This window comes from Ylistrum balloti, unplaced genomic scaffold (genome assembly GCF_031769215.1).
Source record: "Ylistrum balloti isolate Yb309-2 unplaced genomic scaffold, AGI_CSIRO_Ybal_v1 Utg369588, whole genome shotgun sequence".
Taxonomy (NCBI): Eukaryota; Metazoa; Mollusca; class Bivalvia; order Pectinida; family Pectinidae; genus Ylistrum; species Ylistrum balloti.
Window position 1 is genome coordinate 530,693 of NW_026781875.1, and position 13,354 is coordinate 544,046.

The 13,354-nt window shown below is 37.8% G+C and overlaps 1 protein-coding gene across 1 annotated transcript; it reads right to left on the reverse strand.

The window, feature by feature from the left end:
- Window positions 1–3,130: 3,130 nt before the first annotated feature.
- LOC132544165 (uncharacterized) lies at window positions 3,131–12,782 on the reverse strand. Its single transcript, XM_060207741.1, has 7 exons — window positions 11,653–12,782; window positions 10,621–10,774; window positions 8,967–9,075; window positions 8,440–8,641; window positions 7,464–7,552; window positions 6,758–6,988; window positions 3,131–6,425 (listed from the first exon to the last, which is right to left on the reverse strand). Exons 1-7 carry the CDS (start codon window positions 12,698–12,700, stop codon window positions 4,995–4,997), a joined length of 3,264 nt encoding a protein of 1,087 aa, XP_060063724.1. The 5' UTR covers window positions 12,701–12,782; the 3' UTR covers window positions 3,131–4,994.
- Window positions 12,783–13,354: the final 572 nt, after the last annotated feature.

The following is a 13,354-nucleotide window of genomic DNA, read 5'->3' on the forward strand; positions in this document are numbered from 1 at the left end:
TAACTTGTATCTTCGCTGGAATTTCATAAACATTCAAACTGACAACTGTTTCTTAGATCCTTAGGACTTAGAAATCACCGAATCTTGCTATCTATCAACTTTATCATTATGCCCCGGCTGTCACAAGATCCAGGCCGTCGAGTTGCACTGCATTTTGTTGCAGTGTTAAGACAATTTGCCAGTTGGTAAGTCGTTTAAACCAAACTGGGCCAACATCCGATCGTCCCCGAAGCGGCCGACCCCGCAAAACGACCGCCAGGGATGACCGTCGCATACGATTGATACACTTGCGCAATCGATTCATAACCGCAGTAGAGACTACAAGGACATTGTTTGGGCGTCGTGTGTCTCCCCAAACAGTCCGCAACAGGTTGAGGGCCTACCAATTGAAAGCGCGGCGTCCCTACACTGGACCCAATTTGTTGCGACGTCACCGTAATAATCGGCGTAACTGGACCCATGTTCACCGCCGTTGGGCCTTACGACAATGGAACAATGTTCTGTTTTCAAATGAGTCCAGGTTTTGTCTGCAACACGGTGACGGAAGGCGCAGAGTGTGGAGGCGACGAGGGGAGCGTTTTGCGAACTGCTGCGTCGTAGAACGGGACCGCTTTGGCGGCGAAAGTGTAATGGTTTGGGGTGGTATTTGTGGGGGGACTCATACCAGGCTTGTTGTGTTGTGTTTGTGTAATAGCAATTTAACCGGCAATCGATATCGTGACGAAATTTTAAGACCAGTGGTTCTGCCATTCTTAAGAGGCCATGGCGTTGGCGACATTTTTCAACAGGATAACGCACCAGCGCACACCAGTCGTGTCAGCAGGACTTTCTTGCAGCCTTTCCTCCCAGCATGCTACAGACCCAATATCGGCACTCATAGACTTTTGCTTATTGAGATGAAGTCCTTTGTATATTTTGACATATTTGACCCCTGTGACCTTGAAAGTGGGCCAAGGTCATTCATTTGAACAAACTTTGTAGGGCTCCATGCCAGTATGCTATGGGCCAAGTATTAGCCCCCTAGGCCTTCTAGTATTTGAGAAGAAGTTATTTAAAGATTTTGACATATTTGACCCCTGCGACCTTGAAAGTTGTTCAAGGTCATTCATTTAAATAAACTTGGTAGCTATAAGAGGAAAAATAGTGTAACAGAATTCTTTTTTACACTCCCATATTGTCTTACATTAAACAAAGTCGAGACAAATCACATATGAAGCCATGACTCCTCCCAGCATGCTACAGACCCAATATCGGCACTCATAGACGTTTGCTTATTGAGATGAAGTCCTTTGTATATTTTGACATATTTGACCCCTGTGACCTTGAAAGTGGGCCAAGGTCATTCATTTGAACAAACTTTGTAGGGCTCCATGCCAGCATGCTATGGGCAAAGTATTAGCCCCCTAGGCCTTCTAGTATTTGAGAAGAAGTTATTTAAAGATTTTGACATATTTGACCCCTGTGACCTTGAAAGTTGTTCAAGGTCATTCATTTAAACAAACTTGATAGCCCTTCATCCCAGCATGCCACAGGCACAATATCAGCAATCTGAGCCTTTTGGTTATTGAGAAGAAGTTGTTTAAAGATTTTAACATATTTGACCCCTGTGACCTTAAAAGTGGGTCAAGGTCATTCATTTGAACAAACTTGGTAGTCCTTCATCCCAGCATGTCACAGGCCCAATATCTACACTCTGAGCCTTTTGGTTAATGAGAAGAAGTTGTTTAAAGATTTTAACATATTTGACCCCTGTGACCTTTAAAATGGGTCAAGGTCATTCATTTGAACAAACTTGGTAGAGCTCCATGCCAGTATCCTCTGTGCCAAGTATTAGCCCCCTAGACCTTCTAGTATTTGAGAAGAAGTCGTTTGAATGAAAAGTTTACGCATGGCGGACGACGACGGACGAAGCATGATGACCTAAAAATGGTCTGCTATGAACCAAGACAAGCTGTCTCACATGAAGTACAGACAAGTTGTCTCACATGAAGTAAATACAAATTGTCTCACATACAATTTGTCTCACATGAAGCCAAGACAAACTGTCTCACATGAAGCCTAGACAAACTGTCTCACTTGAAGCCAAGCCAAGACAAGTTGTCTCACATGAAGCCAAGACAAACTGTCTCACATGAAGCCAAGACAAACTGTCTCACATGAAGCCAAGACAAACTGTCTCACATGAAGACAGGACAAACTGACTCACAAGAAACTGAGACAAATTGTCTCAAAGAAGCCAGGACAATTTGTCTCACATGAAGTACAGACAAGTTGTCGCACATAAAGTAAAGACAAATGGTCTAATATGAATCAAGACAAATTGTCTCAAAGAAGCCAGGACAATTTGTCTCACATGAAGTACAGACAAGTTGTCGCACATGAAGTAAAGACAAATGGTCTAATATGTACCAAGACAAAATGTCTCACATGAAGTCAAGACAATTTGTCTCACATGAAGTCAGGACTATTTGTCTCACATGAAGCCAAGACAATTTGTCTCACATGAAGTAAAGACAAACTGTCTCACATGAAGCCAAGACAATTTGTCTCACATGAAGTAAATACAAATTGTCTCATATGAAGCCAAGACAATTTGTCTCACATGAAGTAAAGACAAGTTGTCTCACATGAAGCCAAGACAAACTGTCTCACATGAAGACAGGACAAATTGACTCACAAGAAACCGAGACAATTTGTCTCACATGAAGTCAGGACTATTTGTCTCACATGAAGCCAAGACAATTTGTCTCACATGAAGTAAAGACAAACTGTCTCACATGAAGCCAAGACAATTTGTCTCACATGAAGTAAAGACAAACTGTCTCACATGAAGCCTAGACAATTTGTCTCACATGAAGTAAAGACAAACTGTCTCACATGAAGCCAAGACAAACTGTCTCACATGAAGTCAGGACAATTTGTCTCACATGAAGCAAAGACAATTTGTCTTGCATGAAGCCGAGACAAGTTGTCTCACATGAAGCCTAGACAAGTTGTCTCACATGAAGTAAAGACAAACTGTCTCACATGAAGCCGAGACAAATATCTCACGTTGAGCCTAGACAAGTTGTCTCACATGAAGCCTAGACAAATTAACTTAATAACTAGCAAGCCAATTATTTCTGTAATAAGGATTATTTAATGAATAAAACAACTTTGTCGTAAAGACATTAATCATATTTCATTAATGACATAACAACAACGAAGTAAATGCGATCATATCCTATGGATGACGAACTGGAAAAATACATGTGGCCCCATTTCTATAACAGAAGAAGTTAGGAGCAAACTTTTCTGAAGCAGCTTTTGATACTGGTATTGAATATTATTTCAATTAATTACATTTAAATAATGAAATTAAAACAGCAAAGCACAACTACCTGATAAACCACCATTTAAATAATTAAAACTCCCAATTACACCTTTTATCAATTTAAATTGAACTGACTACATGTTTAACACTTCAGCAATCTGATATGTGCCTCAAAATATCAAATAATTATATTTCTTTATAAATTTCCTTATTTAAAAGAAAATATTATGCCTAAAATTATCTTTCCTTTGCATCAGGTTCGGTTCTCAACGATCACAGGTAGATTTCAGAATCAGATGAGAGAGTTTATAAATGCCCAAAAAAAGAAAGGTGCAAAATAAATCTGCGAGCACAACCTAGACAATGCTATCTATATATACACTATAACATTGTAAAGTTCAAGAAATACCTTATGTCATACACCTGTAACATGTTACATACAAACAAGCTCACACATTCAACATAATGTATTATATACTTATGTGTAGTCACCATAAACTCACATAAACAATCAAATCATCATGTACATACAGTATATACAAACAAACAGAACAGTACACAACATCGACTCCCAGTCTACTGAAGTACACTTCAATCACTTACACAGAAATAAACAAACATGCATTGTGTCGTATATGACCCATACTGGTTTCAATCACACACATCATACAAAAATTATACAATAGCACTTAATGTACTTCATATGCCCACGTGTACACAGGTGTTAAATGTCACTTAATGTACTTCATATGCCCACGTGTACACAGGTGTTAAATGTCACTTAATGTACTTCATACGCCCACGTGTACACAGGTGTTAAATGTCACTTAATGTACTTCATACGCCCACGTGTACACAGATGTTAAATGTCACTTAATGTACTTCATACGCCCACGTGTTAAATGTCACTTAATGTCCTTCATACCACATTTGTACATATATACAGAATACATATACAAACATGCTTACATGTCCACAATATACATTACATTAGCTCTTCAAAGTGCAAGTGTATGAGTGAAAAAATCCATTACACATGTTTACATCTAAATGACAGATTGCCATAGGAAGCACTGGCACTACTCTTACATATATGTATAAACTTTCATAACATATGATTTACACACACATGTACACAGTTAAGGATACAATGATATTAACGATATACACTGTAAACATAAGAAAGTTTCATCTTCAATCATTATAGCAGCTAATTCATCTTTCAACAACTGCATAATTCTATTATCATTTTCAACTTATAAAACATATACCTGTACATCCATTACTATATATTCTTAAGAGCAATTCTATTCATATTTTTTCTTCCATGATTAAAGAAATTATTCACAAATTGGAATCACTGTATCTCTGGTTAAACTTGTGCTGAGTGAAAATCAACCAATAACATTCAAAATAAACTCTTTCACAAGAGACAGGTTCTTGATAAATGTCACTACATGTGTTAAGCCAAACTTCAAGCAACTCATACAAACTATAAGGAAAACGAAAGTAGAAAAAAGAATTGTAATAACCTCTAAACAGAAAGTGAATTCAGGAAAACAATATTCAATTGACTTAATACTAGTCTATGTTATGGCAATATCAATGGTTGACCTAACAACACAGTGATGAGTGAATTGTTTTTCCATGGCAATACAATGTATCCATGTATTTATTTGCACTATGTTTCCTCCTTCACTTTCACATTCACATTGTCTGGTATACCTGTGCTCAGGTTAAGAGGTCGATTGGTCTGACCTGCTTTTGATGTGTAAATTCCTTGGAGTTTTGCAGCTAAAATGTCTTTAGTTGACCGAGAAATATTAGTCAAGTGATACATTTGGGAAGATGGCATTGACCCCTTAGATGACCCTGAACTTTGACCTTTTGATCCTGACCCTGCCCTCTCAACGTGCATTTTTCCACTGGAATTCACTTTAACAATCCTCTTCTGTTGGTGACTTCTGTAAGGTGAGCTATCCCTCTGGTGTGGAGAATTGACTCGGGTTTGAATGGAGTTGTCTTTAGGATGAAACGAACTGCCCGGATGGAAAGACAGGCTGGGTGAACTATTCAGAGGTTTTGAGATACTGTTTGAAGAAATGGAAGAACTGTTATGCAAGTTGTGGGAGCTGTTCATCAGATGTTGTGAAGTTTCTCTTGACTGACTGTTGCTAGTCAAGGGATAGACTGAACTGTCGCTTCTAAAGACAGAATTGTCCCTGGGAATTGGGGAACTGTCCCTTGTGTGGGAGGAGCCATCTTTATGATGATGAGAAAGTCTTTCTTTATGAGGTAAATTTTCTACATGAAGTTGTTTATTATCCACAGGTTCTGGATTATCTTGTGAGTCCGGAGGAGATTTGTGATGCGGATGCTGGGTTCTGTTCATAATTTGAATGGAAGATGCTTGTTTGTCATGTGGGGATTGAACCCGACTTGTCGTAGGCAGGGCTTGGCTTTTGTGTAGGTGGACTTGACTTTCATGGGAAAGAGCTGGGCTCTGAGAAATTTGGGTTTGACTTGTAAGGGTCACAGCTTGGTTTTGTAGGGATTGGTGATGACTTGTTAGGGTCAAGGCTTGGTTTTGAAGGGTTCGGTGATGACCTTTTAATGGCTTGGAAGATTGTGAAGATTGTATGTCCTCTAGGGATGAGATTTGCTTCACATTACTATTAGCCTTACGATGAAGGGGAGAGGTAGAACTCTTTGATTCATAACCTCGTCTAGGACCACTTGTCGACACTGTGGCAGGAGAAACTTGTCGCGGAATATCAGACATTGTCACTTCTTGGTGAGTCTGAGACTGCGAAATCAAATTCTCTGGCTGATCACGCCCATTGAGCAAATTTGATGGTTGTACCAAATTGATCAATCGATATTCCGATTGTCTATTGTCACTGTTTCTCTCCTTCTTAATATCAGTAGGCAGAGAAAGAGGTCCCTCTGTTAGATGTTGGGCAATCACTCCTTGGTACGATTTCAACAAAGAGTCACCAGAATTGGAGTCTGAGTTCTGAGTGGACATCTTGTAGTTTTTCTGACAGGATGTACTTAAATTTTCACTGTTAACGATAAGGTGGGATTTACTTGGAATTCTCGGAATAGGAATCTGAAAATGAATGAAAAATAAAAACTTGTGACAATAATCGAAGTCAGTTGGTACAAAACAAACAAGTCAGGAATTACGTTCAGAATATTTCCAATATAGATGAAGGATTACGTAATCATCTGACCTTTCTAATCGGCTTGTCTTAAAAAATGGATATTTAGTTCATTATTTGTTTTTCAAAAATGAACAAGAAATATTTTTTCAAATGAAGGCAAAACAAAAGTTGTTTTCTGAAAATTTCAAATACAATGGAATACGACACGAAACAATAAAACAATACTTTATTCTCTTCTCACAAATCATTCTAATGTACTGTTGACCTTTGAACCCACCTTTTTGGTTGGAGTACTCTCCTTCATCTCATGATAGGCCTGGGAGTCCATTCCCTTCAGCAGTAAGGTCGCAGCCTCTTGATGACCTCGTGCCTGGGCTGCCATGACAACGGTGATACCAGCATAGTTTGCAAGATCTACATTGGCACCATGTGACAGAAGGAACTCAATCATTGGCAGTAAGTTGTGTTCTACTGCATAAAACAATGGTGTCTTGCCACTTTTACCATCCTACAGAAAAACAGAAAAGAAAAATAGTAGGTAGTTGTAGCAAAAATATATACCTTTCATTGTTAACTTTCGTTATATCATTCTGTGTTCCCTTTGAACAGTATTTCATCATTGTGTCTACTTAAAACTTAGACTACCTTAACTGTCTCACTATAAATGAGAAAGAAAATGTAAAAATAACAGACTCTATCCTTAAACTGGGGAATCTTAGTTAAATTATACTTAGGCATGAACTTTAAAAGAATTTTGAACCTGTTGATGACAGATATTATTTAGATACCTTCATCACTGCTTGCTACTGACCAAATATCATGACCTTTGGGCTAAACATTTTGGTTATTCAAAATTTTATGGAAATTAAAGATTTCACTTTTTTCAACCATGTGAACTTGGGAAACTGGTTTAATATCCCTTAAAATCAATATGATAGTTTGTGAGACAAGACAATCTTCCAACCACGCCTGTCAACACTTACCAAAATGTTGATGTCAGCACCTGCTCGGAGTAACATATCAACAATCTCCAGATTATTTTTCTCAACAGCTGTATGTAGGGGAGCTAACCCTGCAACAAATTTATTTAGGTATATTTTACTTCCTATTTCTATATCACAACTGTTCATCTTGAATAACTTTGTCAGCAACATAGTCTGCATGTAAGGAATATTCCAAACCAGTTCTTCTACAAATATATAAGCTTTTTCCTATGGGAAGATTTCAGAGATTCTCGGAGTAAGAAAATTCCGAAATGCTAAAGTCTTACACCTGGCTGTTATTCATTTGAAGTATTTTTTCCTCTAAACAATTCTTTTATTATGTATCTGTATTGAAAAATACAGGAACATTGTACATCTACACTAGAAGTCACAGCGTTAGTTATACCCCCACCCGAGAGAGTGTATTGAAAAATACAGGAACATTGTTCATCTACACTAGAAGTCACAGCGTTGGTTATACCCCCCCCCCCCCCCCCCCCCCCCCCGAGAGAGTGTATTGAAAAACACAGGAACATTGTACATCTACACTAGAAGTCATGGTGTTGGTTTTGTGGCATTGTGGCAATGTAAGGTTTTTCCAGATAAAATGTGGCAGTGTAACAAGATTTTAACAGATAAAACTTGACAGTGTAACAAGGTTTTAACAGATAAAATGTGGCAATATAGCAAGGCCTTTCCAGATGTAACAAGGTTTTAACAGATAAAATGTGGCAGTGTAACAAGGTTTTAACAGATAAAATGTGGCAGTGTAACAAGTTTTTAACAGATAAAATGTGGCAATATAGCAAGGCCTTTCCAGATAAAATGTGGCAGTGTAACAAGGTTTTAACAGATAAAATGTGGCAGTGTAACAAGGTTTTAACAGATAAAATGTTTTACCAGATCAATAATGACAAAGTTACCAAATTTCCTAGAAAATACTTGAGGAACAATATTTTATTGTATAATACTGTACCTTCAAAGTTTCTAGTATCTAGGTCAATTTTATTCTGCGAGTGTTGTATCATGAAGTCAAGACAGTCAGATGACCGGACTTTGACTGCCAGATGGACGGCATTCTCCCCTCGTTTGTTGACAAGGTTAGGGTTTGCTCGTGCCAGCAACAGAGTTTTGACAGCATCAACAAAATTCAGCTCAACAGCCAAATGTAGAGGTGTCTACAAAACAAGCCAAAATGTCTTACATCAAACCTGGTCACAACATTACACAAAGGTCAAGACAGCACACATAGGTCAAACAAGTACATAAAGGTCAATACACTAATCTAAAAAGTACACAATGGTCATAAAAATTATCAATTTACTCTTATATAAATACAACTTCTCTGGCCTGGCCCATACCAAAGAGATTGTTAGCCACTGAACTGTGGCTTTGACAGATTTCCCTGACAGCACCTTTAGCTCAATGAATTAATTCATACTCTTGCTATTGCAAGAGATGGACAGAAGATGGATAGATGAACAAATTTCTGACCAATCTTACCTGTTGCGCTTTATTGTATTTATCCACACTCTTCCCCGAGATGGACATAAGATGGACAAATTTTTGGACCATTACAATATTCTCCTGAGCTACAGCAATATGTAGAGGTCTGCAATGTTAAATATTTTAGAATAATTATCCCAACATCTTAAAATCTCAAATCAGTGTCACATAGGTGTTAGCGATTCCGAAACTGACATTTCAACTAGTGTTTATTTTTTTGGGAAACCAGAGATTAATGTTGTTTTTTAACATCATTTTGACAGCAATGTCATGTTTCCATCAACCTCACTCAGCTCTTGTCAGTTTTGTTTTCAATTCTCTAACCTTCTCATGCCTTCTTATGATAAAAATTTATCATTAATGATTCTATATTCAATATATCAGTGTTTTTGTGAAGATGCATGATTTTATCAAACAGAAAAATGGCACTCAAGTCAATATAAATAACATGATCTTTCTTATTGGAGAGAAAAAAACCACCATATCTCACCCATATATATACCATCATTTTAATTACCATCCTTTGTTCTAAAGATTAAAAAATGGGTTCTCCTTCACAACCATGATTGAAATCTAATCCCAAATTTTGCTACTAAACCTTAAGTAAAATGCATATTCTAAAGTAAAATTGTGTGTCAGTATACTGTACTATAACACAAGTCAGTGTCAGTATACTGTACTATAACACAAGTCAGTGTCAGTATACTGTACTATAACACAAGTCAGTGTCAGTATACTGTACTATAACACAAGTCAGTGTCAGTATACTGTACTATAACACAAGTCAGTGTCAGTATACTGTACTATAACATATGTCAGTGTCAGTATACTGTACACCTATAACATAAGTCAGTGTCAGTATACTGTACTATAACATAAGTCAGTGTCAGTATACTGTACTATAACATAAGTCAGTGTCAGTATACTGTACTATAACACAAGTCAGTGTCAGTATACTGTACTATAACACAAGTCAGTGTCAGTATACTGTACTATAACACAAGTCAGTGTCAGTATACTGTACTATAACACAAGTCAGTGTCAGTATACTGTACTATAACACAAGTCAGTGTCAGTATACTGTACTATAACACAAGTCAGTGTCAGTATACTGTACTATAACACAAGTCAGTGTCAGTATACTGTACTATAACACAAGTCAGTGTCAGTATACTGTACTATAACATAAGCCAGTGTCAGTATACTGTACTATAACACAAGTCAGTGTCAGTATACTGTACTATAACATAAGTCAGCGTCAGTATACTGTACTATAACACAAGTCAGCGTCAGTATACTGTACTATAACACAAGTCAGTGTCAGTATACTGTATTCCTATAACATAAGAGACTGCTGGTCGGCCGCTTTATTTTCTGACATCATTGTGTCATCTGCGACCGCCTGTCATAAATAACTCGCCACATAAAACCTCTAACATTGTTGGAGTACAGAATACTTGTGAAAGCTCAGGTATTGAGGAAGTGTTAGCCGGTGATTCAATCACATTTCAATGGTGTCCTCAACTGCTATGGAAGAAGAACTTACTCTGTGCTGATGTCTGAGTACAACAACACTTAATAAAAAACTCTCTTGTTTTGCCACATCTGAATATACCCAAACTATTATTCTGTTACAGTTAAGTGTACTTACAAGTCCCCATCCTCATCCTGCTGAAGGGCCATCTGCATTTCGGTCAGGAGCATGAGGCTTGTTCGGGGGTCAACACTCACAGGGTTCAAGGTCGCAGAGGTCACTGGGGTCACATTGACTGGGACTATGACAGTAGAGGAAGATGTTGGGGGTGCTGAAAAAGTTAACATTCTTTTTTTATTGATTTCTGGCTGACCAAATTTTGCAGCTGTTTTGTTTTTAATTTCCAAAATGTTCAATTTAATGAAAATCTATACAACTTAACAAAAATGAAAAAAAAAAACGACACAAAATAAAACCAAAAAGCAGAGGAAAACAATCAATAATCAAAGAAGTATTTTACAACGTGATACATGTACACTTATCATAAAGAAGAGAATTAGTTACAAATCTTAATAATCATCTTTGAACATGTGATGATGTAATGAAGATATTTAGCGGTTTCTTTAGAATATCTTACATTATATTAGTCCCACAATAAGTTCATCCCTAATGGAATCTTGACAGATCCTAATACGGAGAGTAACAGAGAGATCATTAGGATCTGCATTTTAATCAGAATTATATTTCAAACGAACAGTTCTATATATAAACAAATATTCTGCCATAAACTGCCTGTTAGAGTTTCAACATCTTGTTGTTTACCAGAAATTAGCATGCTACAAGACAATGGAGTTAATTTGTTACAGACATTCTTCTTGATCCAATTACTGTATTATCCAGACCTCACTCATGTCTGATAGATTTTCTTAAAATTAACACAAAATTGACACAAAAGTTTTTCTTTTTGATTCACCAAGTAAAACATCCTACCACTGTCTTGAGAATAACATATAACTTTATATAACTTATTACAGCAAAATATAATAGCATATTAGATTATATTAATATCTACTGAACTGTTTTGTATGTGAGTGGCATATTAACAGAGCTTATATTGTCTGATAAATACATTATCTGTCTCCGTCTTACATACACAAAGCTTGCTGTGGGATAAGCATACTATACAATATAGATACAGCTTGATTTTACCGATTTCATGCTGCTGTTGGTTATCTTCTGGTTCAGCTTTGACTGTTGTAAGGTCAACAACATCATCTGGTTGTTCATGCTTGGTGACTTGACTGGTAACCATGGTAACACTCTCCTCATTGGTATTTGTGGTACTATTTGTATAACTTAGTAATTTCCGTTTTTTCAGAGGAAGCGCTGATTCTAAGGAGTCAAATTTATTAATGCTTGGAGGTTGTAGAAGTTTTTCCACTGTTGACTGTGTGAACTCAACACTATCAGTACTGGCTGCTGGACTAACCACAGCAGGTGGGCTGGCCACAGACTTCACCTCTGTACTGTCATTGTTTATCACAAGTGGAAGTTTTAACACCAAGTGTTCACCAGGTGTCTGTTTATGATCTTGGCCAGAAGCGGTCAATTTGGATAGAATAGCAAAGTGAAGTGCATTAGGTATGCTGGTAACTTGGTTTGAGTTAGAGGGTGGGGTAACTACACCTCCTTGACGTGACCTAGGAGGCGCAGAGACCATGACAGGCCCTTGTGATTGAGAAACTGTCCGTTCGTATGCACTTTTATCAAGGTTATTATCGGCCTTTACCTTAGGGACTAGCCTTCCTCCAACACGAGAATCTTCGTGTGTATTATTTGTTACCCCATCAACCACGTTGTCAACATCCCGGGAATTCCCCTCGGGTCTAACTGTACTAGCGCCACGTCCGTGATTGGCGGAGCGTGCCCCTCGGCCTCTCCCGCTACGGGACTTCCCCCGTTTTGATTCAGTAGTAGTTTTATTCCCTGGAGCGGATTTCTGAGAATTTCGAGTCCGTTTCTGACCTCTCTGTGAAACCTTAGGAGGCAAAGTGACGTTTGTCTCCTTTTCCAAATCGGAAGACAGAAGAATAACCGAAGATAGACAAGACATAGCCTCGGCGGCGGCGATACGATCCGCTCGTTCCTTCTCGGCCAAATTGTCCGCGCTGGCGACAACATGCCCAGGCGATTTCTGACCCGATTTATTCCGTTTTCCAGACATTTTACTCAATCCTTGAACTCTAGTCTCAATCATGATACACTACATGTCCATATTTACACATTCACAACATGTTGTTGTTTTTCCAACGCCCTTGAAATCATCCAGAATACAATTCGTCACACATTTCCCATCTTCTTTCGAAACACCTACCATGGAAAAATGGCATTTCGGGAAAGTCCCATGATCACGTGTGTTATTTTGACCAATGAAAAGTGCTCTTGGCTGCAAAACGGGGATTTCCCTACCAAAGCACAAACCTGTCCACTATCTATAAATAGAAATGACCTCGCCACGACTATATTTACTCCATCGACCCAATTAAACCTGTAAATCGGTACATATTGCGTAGTTACAAGTTTAAGTCATTTCATGCAAAAGCATCATATCTAAAAGGAAAATATATCTAGGTTGTTTACATGGAAATCTCTTACTACACATTGATAATGAAATTTGTGAGATTTTTAAGTAAGACGTGGCTTTTTGAGGTGTTGATAAATATAGATTGTGGAATGTTTTTATCAAATACCTAAGCGGCAGAATGTAAAACATAAAATCAATTCACCTATGCTCTGAATCATGTTAAACCTATCTGGAGAAATTGATACACCATTTTAATTTTCCCTCCAATGTATTCTACTCCACATATACAGATGTACTTTTTGTTTCCACTGGGCCATATGCATGTCG